The sequence below is a fragment of the Sturnira hondurensis genome, unplaced genomic scaffold (genome assembly GCF_014824575.4).
Source record: "Sturnira hondurensis isolate 20B ecotype Veracruz unplaced genomic scaffold, ASM1482457v3 Scaffold0022215, whole genome shotgun sequence".
In the NCBI taxonomy this organism is placed as follows: Eukaryota; Metazoa; Chordata; class Mammalia; order Chiroptera; family Phyllostomidae; genus Sturnira; species Sturnira hondurensis.
This window is the reverse complement of record NW_028094846.1, coordinates 4,714,846-4,732,095: the sequence shown is the minus strand read 5'-3', so window position 1 is coordinate 4,732,095 and position 17,250 is coordinate 4,714,846. Positions and strand designations below refer to the sequence as shown.

Below are 17,250 nucleotides of genomic sequence, written 5' to 3'. Positions count from 1 at the left end.
TTTTGACACCTCCCTTGGGGCACTGCCAGCTTGGACCTACCTCCCGACTCTATAGACTCATACACATTTCTGACAGCCCCACCTCTCCCCCTGGATGTCTCTATGGGCCCTCAAACTTGACCCCCTACAGCCGGGCTCCCCCCGTAGTCTTCCCCTTCTTAACCCCGCACGTCCAGGTGCCTAGGCCCAAATGCCTGGTTCCTCTCTCTGACGCTCCATGTCGGGTCATCAGCGAGTGCTGCGGATGCTCCTCCTTAACAGGTGTTCAAAATTCTCCGCCTTTTCACCACTCTCACTGCTGCCACCTTGGTCCACACTACCATGACCTCTCACTGCGCTCTGGCAGCCGCTGACTCTCTGGCCTCTGCCTTCACGCCCGATGCCTGTTCTCAACAAAGAAGCCAGAGGGATTCTTAACAGGGGGTCTGGTCAACACTCGGTGCTGCCCTGCAACACCAGGCCCCACGGTAAAGGTCAAAGCCCTTCCGTGGTCCAGAGGGCCCTCCTCAACGGACCCCACCCTCTGCTACTCTCCACGTCATTCAGGGGAGAGGTCCAGCCATGCTGAACTCCTTTCTTCCTTTTTTATTTTTGTTTGAACCCACCCGGCATACTTCCAGCTGACAGCCTTTACGCCACCTGCTCCCTCTGCCTGGCATGCACACATCCACCACGTATGCTGAGCAGGGCGCCTCACATCACCTCCTTCAAGGTCTTGTTCAAGTCTACCTTTTCAGGGAGACCTACTGTGACCGCTCTGCTCAAAATCAGGCCCTCCCTTCTTCCAGCACTGCTACCCCTCTTTGCCCTGTTCTAATGTTCTCTATAGCACGTTTACCGCTGAACATACGGTACAGTTGACTGTGTGTGTGTGTGTGTGTGTGTGTGTTCATGGTCTGTCCCCCTCCTACAGAATGTAAGCTCCCAGCAAGCGGGGGTTTGTTTTGCCTGTTTTGTCTGCTGCTATTTCCCCAGCGGCCAGAAACTACCTGGCACACACCGCACTTGGGCTCCACGCATGTCTGTTGAATGAAAAGCCTCATGAGGCCGACGCCGTGGTAACATGGCGCACAGGGGCCCAGAGCCAGAGATGACCCGGCTGGTCATGCACCCTCAGCGCCCACGGGTTCTGGCACTTTATTGCTGTAGCTCTCAAAAGAGGAGAGGCTCGCTCTCAGCAAAGGTCTGCGTAGACGTCTATCGATGTAAGCAAACACGGCTCATTTCGGTTATTCTGGGAAGACACGCAATACCGAATGGCTGTTTCATAGTTTAGAAAAGCTGTTTTGGAGATGGATGAAAGAGCCACAATCAGAGAAAAAGGTAAAGTTATGACTCAGCTGTTAAAGTGATGGGGTCAGAAATCAACATCGCACAACAGGTGCTCGGAACAACAGTCTTTCACAACCTCCCCGTGTGCCTCGCTCACCCTCGTGAAAACCCATATTCTACACTCCAGTGAGGGTGGGGGAGAGCAGGGGGTGAAAGGCCACATGGTATTTGATTACGAAAGAGAATTTTTAGGTATTTTTGGTTTTCGATTTGCTCATTTTAGGGTTTTAGCTTATTTCGTCTTTCCTCAGTTTTGACTGGTTTTTAGTGAAATGCTCAAGCCCGTTCACCGCCGTGAACACCGTCTCTCTCCAGCCGTTCCTCCACACAGTCCAAGTCTGCCTCCTCCGGGTTTGTGGTGCAGCTGCGAACGAGGTCAAGTGCGCATGTGTCTGTGCCCAGGGGTCCGATGCACCCACACTGCCCTCTGGCTGCCCACCCGGCCCTGAGCGAGGAGGCCGTCCAAAGCACCAGCTTGCCCAGGGCCTCGGAGCTTTCCCACGATGTCTCTCTCCCAGGTGCCGCTGGCTCTCCTTGCTTCCAGGAAGAAACGGCAAAGCTACTCACGTATAATCTAATATAAAGTGATTATGCCTTCTTCCCGGGTATAGGTGCCTCTTCCAACTACCATAATTGTGTTTAGAGATTTGTGTTTTTTTTTAAGGGAAAATGTTTTAGAATAAATCACTGGCCTATAGTTTGGATAACTCCAAAATGTGACAGATACAAACTACTGGGGACCCTTGAATTCTGTGAAGGTCCCCTTAAAATCACACAAGAGAAAAGGGGCTGAATATAAAGAAGACACAGAGATTCTTGATGGCTCCTTGAGCCACCTGGGGCAGAGGACGACCTAAATGCACCTGAGCTTCTGAGCTGTAAATGAGTGTGAGTGTGTGTGTGAGAGAGAGAGAGAGAAAGACAAAGACAAGATGTCAGGGACCAGACAGGCTGTTTCTTAGTTTCCTTTTAGACCCAAGATGCCTTGAGACACCGGTCCTCTCAGAAGCTTGTGAGCCACGCTAAGTAAGACACTTCCCACCGGCAGAGTTTTCGTTGCTAAGTGATGCGTATGCAGGACCTATCACTTCCAAATGTGCAGAAGGAAAACGGGTGCATTTACAGCCAGCCTCAAACACAGGTGTTAGAACAAACACTCAGTTACCTTTACTTCCCATCTAAAGAATCCTCTTTCTGCAGTAACTGGCCCCAGACATTGAGATGTCGGTAATGATGCATTTGGGCACTTGGGGTGACTCCGTGAGTAACAACAGAAAAAAAATAAGCGGCCTCATTCGAAAACACCCTTTCTCATAATTCTTATGTACGCAATGATGACTGAGCTGAAAGCACTCCAAAATACGCATTTAAAAATGAGTGTTCATGGGAAATCCGATAAGGACTTGCAGGTGAGTTCAAGTCTTCGGACATAGTCCTGGTCACGGGTCTGCAATCCCGTAAAACAGACCCACGTGTGACGTTTTCACCTGATGTCAGTCAAAGGGGAGAGGGCGCTAGCTATGTGCAGGGCGCCCTGTGGGAGACAGAAACAGGAACAAGGTATGGGTCTTGTCATCAGAGGCCTATAATTTATCTAGAGTGGGTGGTGTGGTGCACACACAAAACACAGCCAAGAAAGAATGTGCTGTGTAAGAGTAAGTATGTGAGGATAGAATGCAAAGCCCCCCGCCTCCGCCACCTCCCAGAGTACCTCTGTTTCAAATGTGGGATGTAATGACCTCATAGCGTATTAAGTGTGTACGTCCGTTGTTAATCACGTAAATCCCTACTATAATGGAGGCGCCGTGGAAGCCCCTCCAGGATGCTAAAACACCTGAAGCCAAGCTGGGTTTATTACTTTAATGCTCTGAGACGTAACGATTTTCAAAGCATCTAACAAGAACTTTCAATTTCTGTAAAAATAAAAGCACCCTGGAAGACAAAGAAAAAGAAAGCTGTGTTACCACTCAGCACAAATCTGTTCTGCACGTATGTTTCTGTCCTCATCCACCACACACACAACACAAGGTCCAAATCACCAAAGAGCTTGCCGAGGGGCCGCGTGACCGTCTACCAAACAAACCCTGTGCGTAGTGATCGTTCTGAATGTTCAGAGAGCAACAGAGAGGGACTGTTTTGGTCTGAAGTGATGTGACGTTTTTCACAGAAAACTTGAAGAAAGGTAAAATGTAATGGGGCAGGGCAGCCGCATGCACTCCCGGGGAGTGGCGTAGTATCGGCACAGCCAGGAGGTAGAAACACGAGGCGTGCAGGAAAACTGGGGAAAGTAAAAACTGTCACAGCAAAATTATATAATCACAGACTCTGGCTTGTACAGGACCTTCCAGGCCATCCAGTTCAACAACTGTATGTTAGGGCCAATCACGGAGAACTTGGCTGTGACAGGAGAGGCAGCAAAAGGCAGTGAAAGTTTCTGAGCCAGCAAATGGCATGATCCAAGCAGTGTCTTAGCAAAAATCACCTCCCTGACTCGGAGGCAGGGAGGACGGGAGGCAGGCAGCCTGGCCCCCTCCTTCGGACCCGCTGGGGCCCTGCCCGGGCTCCCAAGGCCAGTCAAGCCCTATTCCCGGACCATGCCTTCTCAGAAACCTCCAGTCACCTCCCCTCCCTGCAAACTCCCACAGATCTGGGTCTGTGTCTATATCCCGTGAACAGGGTTGTGTCGGGCTGGTGTCTCACTGCCCCCTGACAATGCCTGTCCCCGCACGCCGATGGCAGGTTGCGTGAATCTCGGCATCTCTCCCTCTTCCTCTAGGTAATGTGCCCATTACCTAGCACGGGGCTGGCAGAAGAGGCTGGCAGGAGACAGCTTCTGCAGAGCCTTGGAAACCACACCAATGAGTTTAAACTTTATTCTGAACGTCACAGGGGAGCCCAGAAGGAGTGATAAAGAAGGTGAGAGAGGCGAGGAGACCCGGAATGACCCCAGCAAGAGAAGAATCGCTTGAGGGCACCGAGGACCTGCCGGGCACTCCATGAAAGATCCAGATGGTGACGGGATTAGACGGATGCAGTTCTCTAACAGAGGCAGTTATCAGATGATCTTGGCCGAGATGGGGGACATAAACATGGGGACGCCGGTTTCTGGTCTGAACAATTGGAGGTTCCCACGCACAAACGGTGGGGACCCGGGAGGAGGCGTCACTTTAAGACTGGACAATGAGTTTAATGTGGGAGCATCCGTTGAGGTTTCCCTGGGATATACACCCAGAAATGCCTGATCAGCAGTGGAACGTGGTCCCCAGTCCAGGAAGGAGCTCTGGAGTGGAGACTAGATTTATCGTCATCAGACGACGTTGGAGACCGAAAGCCCGGAGGTGTGTTATACCAGCCAGGGGCGGCGCAGCGAACGGGAGGTGGGGAGGGCCGGAGGACCACTGATAAAACCCAGCCCTGAAGCCACCACCAGAGAGGAAAGGGCTCCAAGACAGAACTGAGCACAAGATTCTAGCGCAGCAAGGAGAAATCCAGGAGACCGCGGGGGGGCTGGCTGAAGCAAAGGAACGTGTAGATATCCCCCCAACAAGAAGCGGCGGATGGTGTCAGACGGAGGAGGGCTCAGAACCCTCCGCTGGAGTGACTGATCTGTCCTGGCCAAAAGCAGTCTCAGCAGAGCACTGTGCTGCAAGACCACGGGGGCTGAAAATGAAGGAGGAATGAGATAGGAAGAGGGGTGCAGATTCCCCGTCAACCCAAAGAGGGCGCACATGAGCCAAAAACGGGGGTCCCTAGGTTGTCCAGATGGTGTGGCGAGGGTCGGCGGGGCCTCTCCCTCTGAGCCTTGGCCTACTTTGTGGATGAGATTAGAGTTCAAAGAGACTGCAGCGGTAACCACGCTGGAGAGAGCACTGGCAGCATGACAACAGCCAGACTAACGCGCTTCCGTGACAGAGGACTTAGAGAGCTGTTTATTCCTGAGCCCTGGGATTTGCTGAGCAGCCGCTAACAGAGTTACCTCCTTTTTCTCTTCTAGAACCTACCACGGTAGCCGCCACTACGCGGTCAGCTAAGTGGGGTCCACTAATCAAGGACCCTGAGCAACGGGCGGGACTGGCCAAACCCCACAAGTGTGCTGGGCCAGTGCTGTCGCTGGCAGCCAGGTGGAGCTACTGAAATCAAAACGTTCATTAATTCGAATTTCATTTCATTGTTATTTCGTCTGCGTCTCACTTCCTCCGTTTCACTAGCCACAGTTCAGCGACTTAACAGTCACACGCAGCTGGTGACTGCGGGAACTGACCCACGTGGAACAGAGAATGTTCTCAGCATCTCAGAGAACTCATTGGACAGCACTGCTCAGAGTAAGGAGGTGCTTTCATTACCCCAAGAACTTTTATTACAAACACTTGCAGAGAGTCCCCAGAGTGTGACGTATCACACGCAGGCCGGCTCCTCCCAGCAGGCTGAAGCCAAAGGGAGAAGGAAGCTGCGCCCCCTCATCATGTTGGAGTCCAAGGCGAGACACTGGGTAAGAAAACCCTGCAGAACCTGGGACCCCAAGAAAGAAGGATGACTCACCCCCTAGGATTCACTCGGAGAATAAAGATCAAGTTCACAGTAACAGCTCTGAGGATGAAAGAGAACAGAAGTCCACTGATTTTGAACACGGTGCCTGGGGCGCTGGCACGTGTAATGTGCTTGCAAGGTGGTGCTCAGAACGCCTTGGGAGGTGCTCAACTCTGTGTTTCTAGCTGATGAGGAGACCAGGGAGCCACCAGGCATTTAAATCCTGCCTTTGCACAGAAGTCAAAAGAAAGATCTTGCGACGATGGGAGACCCAGCTTTTGATTCCGCAGGACAATGTTTCCGTGTGTGAATGGAAACTAGAAACACTGTTCTGATAGAATGTGATCACACGGGGTGAAAAAACACACAAAGAACGTAAAGGCTCCTGGATGAGGGGCTGAGGTCCGCCGGTGCGGCCTGTAGCTGAACGGCAGCGGCAGCCCAGAGGATGGGGAACAAGACATGATGAACGTCACAACCCACAGCAGTTCCACGGGGCTCACGTAACAAGTACCATGAGATCTGTGTGCTGCGTCATCACACCTGTGGGGAAGCAGGTGCCGAGGCCTCCTGAGCTGGCTGAAGACCAGACCTCCGTCTGATGCTGGGGTCACAGAGGTGTCCCTCAACCGGTTCCTCCCTGGATCCCTTTTTGCTCCTAAACTGCTGGACTGGAGACATCTAACTCAGAGGCAAGTTCTGCCCCAGAACAAATGGAGGAGAGTGAGATTTACTAATTCACGTCCCAAGGCATTCAGCCAACATGCTTGCCTTTTTATTCAAAGAGCAGGATTTTGTTTATCACTCTTTTAGAGAGGTAACGAGGAAGGAGGGGAGTGAGAGAAGTATCAATGCAAAACAGAAGCATCAGTTGGTTGCCTCCTGTAGGCGACTAGACCTGGGATCGAACCTGCGACCTTTTGGTTAGGAACGATGACAAATTAAAACCCTTCAGTCACAAGGAAAGTTGACATTTTCTTCCAGAAGCCCAGACTCTTAGGTGCAGAAACTAGACTACAGTTGAAAGGTCAAGCTTTTGGAAACCAGGAAATTCCAAAGCAAGCCTAGAGCAGCGTGAACTCGGACCTGCGATTCATGATACCTATTTTACAGTCCGTGTTCAACAAACAGCCAGGAGATGGGAGGGAGAAAAATGTTCCATATATTTGCCTGGTTGGTGTAGCTCAGTGGATTGAGCTCGGGCCTGTGAACCAGAGGATCGCGGTTCGATTCCCAGTCAGAGCACACGCCTGGATTGCAGGCCAGCTCCCAGCAGGGGACACATGAGAGGCAACCATACATTGATATTTCTCTCCCTCTCTCCTTCCCTTCCCCTCTAAAGATAAATAAATAAAATTTTTTTTAAAAGTTCCACATATTTCACATGGCAGAATAAATGCCGCAGCAGACAGAAGACTTTCAAGATGGTCTGAACAATACTCTGAGAATTCGTGTTCCATTAATCCACATTTAGCGCTGTTTTCCTTTTTTAAAGTTTTTAGGCTACAAAGCCATCCCAGTTGAAAAACATACTTGTGTGAAGTGCTGTGTATGTCATAAGTCTATGAACTTGAGAAGTGGTCCCCCTCTTTTGACAATTTTCTAAAAATCTCATGAAACAAATTCTTATTTTCCTCAACTCGAGACCTCGATTTTCTATCTCAGGAGCTTAAATATACTCACATACTTCTCTTCCAATATGGCCAGACTTTTCTTCCTGGATGGAAACAGCACTCCTGCCAACTTGAAAATTTACAGCTACAGTTGTTACATGTTTTTATTTTATTTTATTTTTTAAAGATTTTATTTATTTATCTTTAGAGGGGAAGGGAAGGAGAGAGGGAGAGAAACATCAATATATGGTTGCCTCTTGTGGGTCCCGTGCTGGGAACTGGCCTGCAACCCAGGCATGTGCCCTGACTGGGAATCAAACTGCGATCGTGTGGTTCGCAGGCCCACGCTCAATCCACTGAGCTACACCAGCCAGGCTATATTTTTTATTTTTAAAAGCATAAAAAAATACCACAATGCCTCAAAGTAATTTTGAAATGAACATCTCTTTGTCATCCTAATTGTGCCACGTCACACTGAAATGTGTTCCGACTCAGTGTGCAAATGGAAAGAACATCTACCTCCAGGTCTGGGTGCAAAACATCACATTTGGAGATAATGCTGATGTCTAAAATTACCCGGGGGGCAGGCACACTCCAATCACCAAAAATTTCACAACCAAGTAAAATGGTGCATCTAGTAAGCAAATTCCTCTGGGTCTGTGTGAGTGTGCACGTGTGTCTATGTGTGTGTCTCTCTGTGTCTGTGTATCTCTGTGTGTATATGTGTGTGCCTGTGTCTGTGAGTGTGTCTATGTGTGTAAGTGTGCCTGTATGAGTGAGCATGGGTGGACCTTTCTCACTTTACAGACTTCACTACGGATCTCAAAAGCAGATTCACAACACGTCACCAATGGGATCTCCTGACCACCCTGAAAGGTATACAGTCGGAGACTATTATTGCATGCAGCAGAGCCGCAGACTGAGCTGCAGACAGGCTAAGCAATGCAGTAAAGCCCAGAGCCCGTCAGTGCAAACCCTGGAAAACTAACCGACTGCCGACCCCCAGACCAGCCCTTCCCAAGGAAGTTCAGGTGCACAGATGCACCTCTACGCGAACTGTGCAAAAGTTGCTGGGTTTCTAAAGTGGTTTGAACATTGTCGCTTTTTTCTCCCCAAAAGCATGGCCGTTCACAGTCTGCCTCGGGGCGGGAGAGCTGGGGCGGTCCCCTGGGTTACATGGATGGAGCCAAAGGCTGCATTGGAAAATATTTCCATTTGCCACGTTACACGCCTTCGAAAACACCGTCAATACAATGCTGTGGTCCAACAGCTTCTGAGGCAGAACCTGTTGGAATTTGCTGGGGAGAGTAAACTGGATCATGTATCCTTAAAAAGAAACAAAACAATAACCGAGGGAAAAAGTGTTTCAAGCCGAGGCTAGGGTGAAATTCAAACTGTAACATCGATTACAAAACATGTTCCACACTTGAACTTCCCCAAGCCAATTACAGCTTTCCCTGCGTTTTCTGCGCGGCTCAGGGAACCACCCTGGGGCAGCATGGCAATGCCCCTTCCATGTCACCACGTCGAGGTTGCGTCTACCTCTAACCGCCCTTTGTCATCAGTAAAAATCACCCTTAAGGGAAGCGTCCCTGGTCTTTAAAATGATGCAAGGATTTGTTTGCCTTTGAAATTCCTCAAGGAAGCAAGTGAAGGAAATAAAGACTGTGTCAACTTACAACATCACATGTGTTTCTCCGTATTTTTCAATCATTAGGCAAACTCCTAAAAGACGAAAATGATTTTTTTTCTTTCTTCTTCTTGTATTTTCCCCCCAAGAGCAGAGTGTGGCACAGGCCACACAGAGATCCCGGACAGTGCCAGAAACCAGGCAGAAACTCTTGGGTCCCCCTTCCAGGCCCAGGGAGGAGGAAGCATCTTGCAGTCTGAGTTTCCTCCCACTGGTGACTGGGAGGAAATAAGCAGCACAGACAGAGGGGCCCACGGGAGCTACAAGGAGGGCGTGGATCTGCATAAAATGCCTGTGGAGCAGACACTTGCCTGGAAGCTGGAGCAGACAGTGTGGCTACAGACACAACTGACCACAGGGACGTGCCCAATTCCAACAACATCGCCCCTCAGTCACAGACAGAGGACCCCGGAGCAGAAACTCGTCTGCTGCCCCCTGGCTTCCGAATCTGCGGATGGCACCGGGCAGGCCGTCACCGTTCCAGCCAGGTCTGCAGCCAGGGGACCTTGCCTCCCTCATGCATGTCCGTTGGTTCCTCAGGCTGGGGCTGAGTTTTTGATCACATGATTTACATCCAGCTTCTCCGAGGTCCGTTTGTAACTCATTGGTTTTGCACTTGGTCATGTTTTGTTTTTCTTTTGTCCCTGTTCTTGAACGCCCAGTCGCGTAACAGGACCCGGGGCCCCGCTATTTTTTATCTAAAGAGACTGTATTTCACACACTTGAAGTTAGGAGCATCTGCATGCCGCAAATATATTTCAGAGTTAGAATCAAAACTCCTGAAAAGCCAACAAAAACTGCTCTGGGGCAGGAAAAATGGTGAACTCAGGGTCCTGAAAAGGCCAGAAGTAAATTAGCGGCCCCGAATAACTAAATGCAATGTCTAATTAATGATATCTGTGAATGTAGCACTACAATAGGAGAAAATAACAAAATGCAGTTATGATGCAATAGCAAGTGGAGACAAGTTTATCCAAGATATATATTATAGAAAAGAGAATGTTCATCCAAAAAGATCACATTTAAGTCCACCAAGGACAGTTTTATAAAAAAAAAAAAAATAGGACTCCGTATTCAAACTTGGAGATGTATCCCATGAACTGCACTTGGTATTTCAAGATTCTGTGGGAAACTTGTTCCCAAACACATTGGAAACGTGCATCTGTTCCTGCTTGTCTATGGGAGTTCAAGGACAAACTGCAGATCATCATCCAAAAACAATGAATGTCGGGGAGACACATGTGACTTCACAGGTTGCACAACAAGGGAGCCAACAACTTTTTGGAGAGTGTGTGGCCCCACGGCCGTGACCGCCTCCTCTACAGGTCGGCTCAGAGTTAACCTTGACCCAGAAGGCCCTGGCAAGAGGCGGTGGGGCTGCGGGCATGCACGGTGTGCTTTCTAGACAAAGCAGCAGGGGGCGCGCGCGAGCGGCAATCCAGCATTTCACCTACTTGGCGAAGCCGATGAAATCTTCGTGGTTGGTGTTGATGTAGGAGACCTGGATGTCAATCAACAGCAGCACCTGTGGGGCGAAAAGAAACACACCGGTGAAGCCCTTCTTCAACATCTGCAAACACTCAGGGGAGCAACTGTCTACAGGTTATCTTCACTGAAGTTTTAAAGGGCGCTTCAGGTGGCATGAAAAGGTGTGTTCATTTTGGTTTTTTCATGAGGCTCATCGTTCTTAGCCTAAATTTAGAGACTGAATAGCTATGTGAGACGTCTGATTCCCACGAGAGGACAATAGTATTCCAGTGGCTGAGGCACACACACGCTCTTGGCCAGCTACACACAGAACCTAGAATTATTCTGTTCCTCCGAAACGCAGGCACGGTGTTCGAAAGCGGGGCACACAGCAAGGAGGCCAGTGCTGGGCTGCTTGGAGCTTCCTGCTCCCATGGACACCATCATTAGCCACGAAGCAGCAACTTCATCCCCTGTGCATTCTCTCCTCTTCCATCTCATTAAGGTCCCTCCAGGCAAGCCAGAGCGCGTCTCACTGACCAGCTCAAAAGGGCAAGCTACAAATAAACGGACAGCCTTCCTGAGGGCAGTGAGGCTTCACTATCCAAGCGAAAGTGCAGCCAGTTTTCTGCTGAAAGGTCACCTCACGGGGGGACCCTCCCTGCCCATTCTGTCCCAGTCAGCACCCTTCCTGTCCTCGCTGCTGGGACTCTAACTCCCTCTCCTCGGTGGCACTGCCGCTGGCTGACACAGTACATTTTTACCAGTCGATCACATGGGTGCTGCCTGCTGCAGCCACTGCGATATCCCAGGGCCTGGAACGGAGCTCGAGCAACGCGTGGCTCCTCCAAGATATGTCAAGGCATCAACCGAACACGTGTGCCAGTCAACATGAACAGGCACTGATTACGAGATACATATAAAGTCTGAGTCCAAGGTGTGGACGGCCCTTCTGCAGAAAAGAGTTGTCGCTGGCAGACAAGGAGACTTAGAACGAGAAGCGAGTGGGACAACCAGAGCTTTCTTCAGGAGTAACTCAGAACTGAGTCCCCGTCCCAAGTCTCCTCTGTTCTCCCAACGGGGACCCGTCTTCCTACAATGCTGAGACCTGTTGACAGGGGGGAAACTACTTGAGACTCCCTGCCTGTGCACCCCCAGAGCTCTCAATGGCCACACACTGTCACGCCAACTCCCGACACTGCAGGTGACACTGGAGCACGTCGCAGCACTCGTGGGAACGGTTCACTGGCTGGGCCTCTCTGCCGCCCCGCCGTGGGCACTTTCTCAGGGAGACTCCTCCCGTGACCCTCACCCCACACCACGCTGGATCACAGTACGACTCTCATGGAGCCTGTACGTCATGTCTGACACATACTGCGCCCTGTCCTCTGCATTGTTCTGTTTATCACCAATATAACCAATCATATTCTGTTTGCTGTTCTGCTTCCCCGCAGGGTGGCCGGCCTCGTGGAGGCAGGGGTTCCACTGGTCTCCTTGCCCACTTTAGTCCCAGAACCTAGCACGACACACACAGTAGGTGTCCGAGAAACACTTGTGGCTGCAGGTGTGATAACTGTCTCCCAGCTTTGAACAAGGGCTACTTCTCACGTGCTCGACTTATTCCCACGGAACTAGCGCGAGGCCTACTGTTTCTCACTCCCTACCCACTGCACTGGGCTCTGTGGCTCTGCTCTGGAGGGGATCCAGCTGGTCACCCCACCAAATCTTGCTCTTAGTCCCAAGAGGACCTGCCAAAGAAGAGCAGAAGGATCCCCCCAAACCGTCCTCACCACCAAACAAAGTCAAGGTGCGGGCACTGCTGGGCCAACAACATCACATCTGTAGAAAGAAGTTTCACAGCATGAGATGCAGTTTTGTTTCTCGTCTTAATGAAGAAAACCGAAGTGTTGGGAAGAGTTATCATCATGGGGTCGTCCATGGCACTAACTCTATGCTCCCGATAACAAAGCCAGGCTCTGTCAAACGTGAAACTCCCAAACCCATTTCGCGAGCCGTCTGCCTGAATAAGCCATGATGCTGCAGCATAAGAAAACTGTTACCGCTGTAAAGAGCAAAACATCTACATAATCCTCAGCCTCGCCAAGAGCTGTCCCGGACGTCTTGGACGCGCTTGCACACGGACTTGGCCTGCAGCACAGGAAAACAGAACAACCGTGGCGGTTCTCGTTCAGATTCCTGGAAACTGGGAGTCTGTGTCCATCCCAGGAAGAGAGCCAAGTCGCATATGGGGGATGAAAAGGAAAAGAGTGCATTTTTTCCTCATTTTTCCACTTTCCCAGCGTCGCCCCCTGCCTTTTCCGCCCGCAGCGATTGACCGTGGGGTGGGGAGGTGCGGAGCTGCCCCCAGCAGCCGGCCCGGCCCACCAAGCGGCCTCGGTGGCCGTCGCTGCATGTGTAGGGGCGCCTGGCATGCTTGCAGGCACACGCACACTCAAAAGACCTTTGTTTCAGAAAAAAACCCACAGGCAGATTTATGGGCTTCCATATGTTTAATTTTTGAATGATGTTTCTTCCCACAAAGCTTCCAGGGCAGAAGTTGGTAATAATCGTATTAAAAAAACACTGCAAAAACACCTCAAACAGTTCTGGCACAGAGGCCTGAGGACAGCGGTCACTCTGGCCAGCAACTTCAGAAGCAGCATGTGACCCCAGGAGCCCAGAGCTCAGAACCCGGATGTGACATCTGGGCAAATGGTTGTGTCCCCTCAGCCACAGGGGTCCGTGCCAGAGGAAGCAAGGACCAGCTTCCTCAGGCCCCCCGAGCCGGTCACTTAGGAGGACACACCCGCCCCACCCCCTGGCCCCCTCTCCGGGAATTAATTAACCAGCGCATCAGAGTTGCAGATGAAAGACCACTTCCCATGAACTGAGAAAGCAATTCTTTCTCATACCTACTGTGCGCCGAGGCACTTTGGGGGGAAAACCCCCGACACGGATGATGAACTAGAGCCAGGCTTGCATCCCTTCCTTCCATCCTCACCAAATGCCTGCGAGTCAACTACCATCGTTATCCCACTTGAAGATGAGGAAGCTGAAGTGTGAAGATGCTGACTAGCTTGTGCGTTTACACAGAAAGTAAACGGGCAGCTGGGTTCAAACTCAGACCATCAGGACCAGGAACCCACAATCCTAATGACGACGCCATGAAAGATGAAGATGTTAACAACTCACATAGGTAGGAACACAAAGATAACGACACTACTTTGCCCTCGATATTGATTTCTTAGGGAAGAGCTAAGTAGGATATATCACTGTCCAATTTTCTAGCATAAAGGCACTAAACTAAAATGATTACCTTCTTTACTTAGGGTCAGGAGTGCAGCCGACACTGGGAGGTACATTTCCTTGGTCCAGCCGCAGCCCTGACATTACACTTGGGGACTCCAGGCCTCAGGGTCACATACGTGACCCGAAGCTTGACTGCACTGGTTCTGAACACTGATTTGTTTGTTCCTGCTTTCCAACCCGTGGCTCTCCAAGGGCATGAAAGGTGGAAACTATGAATAATAGTTCGCTGACTTTCAAAGCACGAGGAGAAAAAGGAGAGGCATGAACCCGCGGGTCGGGCAGACAGCTGGTTGCCACCAAAGTCACTCAGCAACCCCCAGAGCAGGGGGCCTCCTGCGTGGCTCTCCACCTGGTCCCCGCCCAACCCTGCCCTCTCACCTCAGCCCCGCACGCCCTCAGCTACGTGTGTGTGGCTCCCCCTGTGGTCTGTCCGCCTCTCGCTTCTACTCTGCCTTCCTCCTCTTCCCCGTCCTCTCTCCCCTCCTTTCCAAGTCCCCCGAGCACCACGGAATCTTGAATCCTCGCTTCTAGGGGACTTCAGAGATGCCCGCCCAGAGGTACCGGTGTCATCCGTGAGAAAACGACAGTCCGAGAGTGAGCGGCCAGGACGTGCTGAGGCTGTGGGGCACGTACAGCCGGAGGGCAGGGTCCCCTCCCTACAGTTGCACTGACGGCTTCGCGCTGGCACCGCGGAGGCCCCGCAAACCCTCGCCCTCCCCATGGAAGTGCCTCACAGAGAACTGAGAGAAAACCCGCCTCAGGTCCCAAAGCTTCTGTCTTCACGTGGTCCCTCACTGTGTTTAGTGTTATCGTGCCTTGAAAATATTCTTCTGGATTCACAGAAGACTGGACGAGATTCCCAAGGCTACTCTTTACGAACCGTATACGTTTACAAAATAGTTAGCAATGTGTCAAAGAGCTGCTCCGAACAGTTTTTCTTCTTCGGTGCAAGGTTCCTGGGTCAGCTGGTGGAGATAGCTTTGCCCACTGTCCTCAGAAAAAGAAAATCAGAACACTGAACTTGGTGCATAGGATGTCAAGAGTTTACAACTACCCTGGCACCCACCTGTGGGCCCATTAGAAGTTTTTTTAAAGCCCTGTCTTAAAGAAACAATGTGCCACGTTTCTGGATTAGTGGTTTTCAAAGCAGGCTGAGTGCAGGCCAGGGGGACCCATGAGGATCGATGGGGCGCCAAGGAAAAACAACGAACTCCCTCCACTGCGTCTTAAATCACGTCCTTCCCAATTCCCAAGTCTCTGTATTTGTTTATATTCTTAACGTACCTGAGAGGTTACTATAGCCACCTGTAAATGAAATGTATACGTGAGTGAGAATAAACACGGGTGGTTGTGTTCTCAGTCACTCCTTTCCCCCCCGGGGACGGCTAAGAGCTGCAGACCACCAGGCTGCCCCGGAGGCCTGTCCTCACCTGGTCCTTGGTCCTCCCTTCCCGCTCGCGGATGTGGTTAGCCACGATCCTCTCTGTCTCCTCGCAGAGTCGGGGGAAGTTCGCCAGCTGTTGGGAGAAACAGACCCACGTGTGAGCGCTGAAAGGGGCAGAGTTAAAGGATGACGTTCCATGGAAGGTACGTAGGCGGCATCGCAAGCTGACGTCAGAGGAAACCTGGAACCTGCAGGGGACGTCCCTCCAAAGAAGCCGGAAAACAGACACCGGGCAGCACTGCTCTCCAAAGCCAGCACTCCCTCCAGGACAGAGGTGAGGAGAGGGGACGAGCAGGAAGTGACAGCCAGGATGGTTTCAGGCTGCGGGCCAGGGACCTCACAAAATAACCTCATTCGAAAACCACCACAGTCAGAAAATACAGATCCTACGATTCACCCATTTTCCAGAGGAGTAGAGCAAAGCACAGAGAGGTTAAGGAATTGCCCAGGGCTACACAGCTCAGACTGGGTGGGTCCAGGTCTCCAACCCAAGTCCTCGGACTCCGGAGCCCAGGGTCTCATCTGTCACCCTGTGATGGCAATTCACTGCATGAACCACAGACATCATTCATTTTTCATTCTTCCCCTGCAGATGTGTTTGTGCACAGTGGGGGACAGGAGCAGGGAGTGGGAAAGAAGTAAAAGGCCGGCACGGACTGGGAGGAGGGTGGGCTTTGTGACTGCTGGCTCTATACCGCCTCCTTAGCTCAGTGGGCACAACCCCTGACTTAGTTCTAAAACGAACTCGACCCTGACTGCTCATTCCTTCCCTCGCCTCTCCCCTACGGCTCTTACCTAAGGTGCAGTCAGTATCCTCAACTTAAATCATTCTAATTTTTAAGAACCTCTTCGGCTCTGGATGCACAATGGGAAGCCAGCAGTTGTAAGAATGTGTTTACAAAGTATCAACACTCTATCAACACATGCACCAAAAGACTGATCTAGAAGACACCATCTCTAGACCTTTGGTCCCCTATTAATTATCTAAATGTGCTGGTCACTTGATTTATACAGGGCAGAGGAATCAAGGCTTTACTATGGGCAATAATCACTTTATGTTTCCAACTTCATTCCGCATCAGTCAGCCATTGAACAAACCTTCCCCAGGCCCTGGGTGTACGCTGACTGCACACCCAGTGTGTGTCCCAGCAGCTGGTGTTAACAGCCTTACTGTCTGCAGTGGCAGGTTGACTGTACAGACACAGTGAAATGCAGAAAATAAATATTTTATAAAAAGCAAAGAAGATTTCTAAGAAAACTAAAAAGGAATATGCCTTTTGACCCAGCAATTCCACGGCTAGGATTATACCCTAAGAACCCTGAAACACCAATCCAAAAGAACCTACGCACCCCAATGTTCACAGCAGCACAATTTAAAATAGCCAAGAGCTGGAAGTAACCTAGGTGCCCGGCAGTAAATGAATGGATCCAAAAACTGTGGTACATTTACACAATAGAATTCTGTACAGCAGAAAGAAAGAAGGAGCTCCTACCCTTTGCAACAGCATGGATAGAACTGGAAAGCATTATGCTGAGTGAAATAAGCCAGGCAGTGAAAGACAAATACCATATGATCTCACCTTTAACAGGAACCTAAACAACAAAACACACAAGCAAGCAAAATATAACCAAAGACACTGAAATAGAGAACAGGCAGACAGTGACCAGAGGGGAGAGGGGAGGGAATTTCAGGGGAAAAGGGGAGAGATTTACAGGAACTAGTATAAAGGACACATGGGCAAAAACAAAGGGGGTGGAAATGGGAGGGAGGTGGAGAGCACTGGGGGGGTGGGCTGGGATGGGAGTAGAAGACAGAAAACTACTTGAACAACAATTAAATAAATAATTTTTTAAAAAAGAAAATCACG

At 50.6% G+C, this 17,250-nt stretch overlaps 1 protein-coding gene across 12 annotated transcripts in view; it reads right to left on the bottom strand.

Moving 5' to 3' along the window:
• Positions 1-17,250, bottom strand: part of DNM3 (dynamin 3) — a 383,116-nt gene that overhangs the window by 238,081 nt on the left and 127,785 nt on the right. For all 12 annotated transcript variants that reach the window (XM_037035176.1, XM_037035187.1, XM_037035185.1 and 9 more), the window contains exons 11-12: positions 15,369-15,455; positions 10,617-10,687 (exon numbers count right to left, since the gene is read on the bottom strand). In XM_037035176.1, the coding sequence (XP_036891071.1) occupies positions 10,617-10,687; positions 15,369-15,455 (158 nt within the window). The remainder of the gene's footprint in view (positions 1-10,616; positions 10,688-15,368; positions 15,456-17,250) is intronic.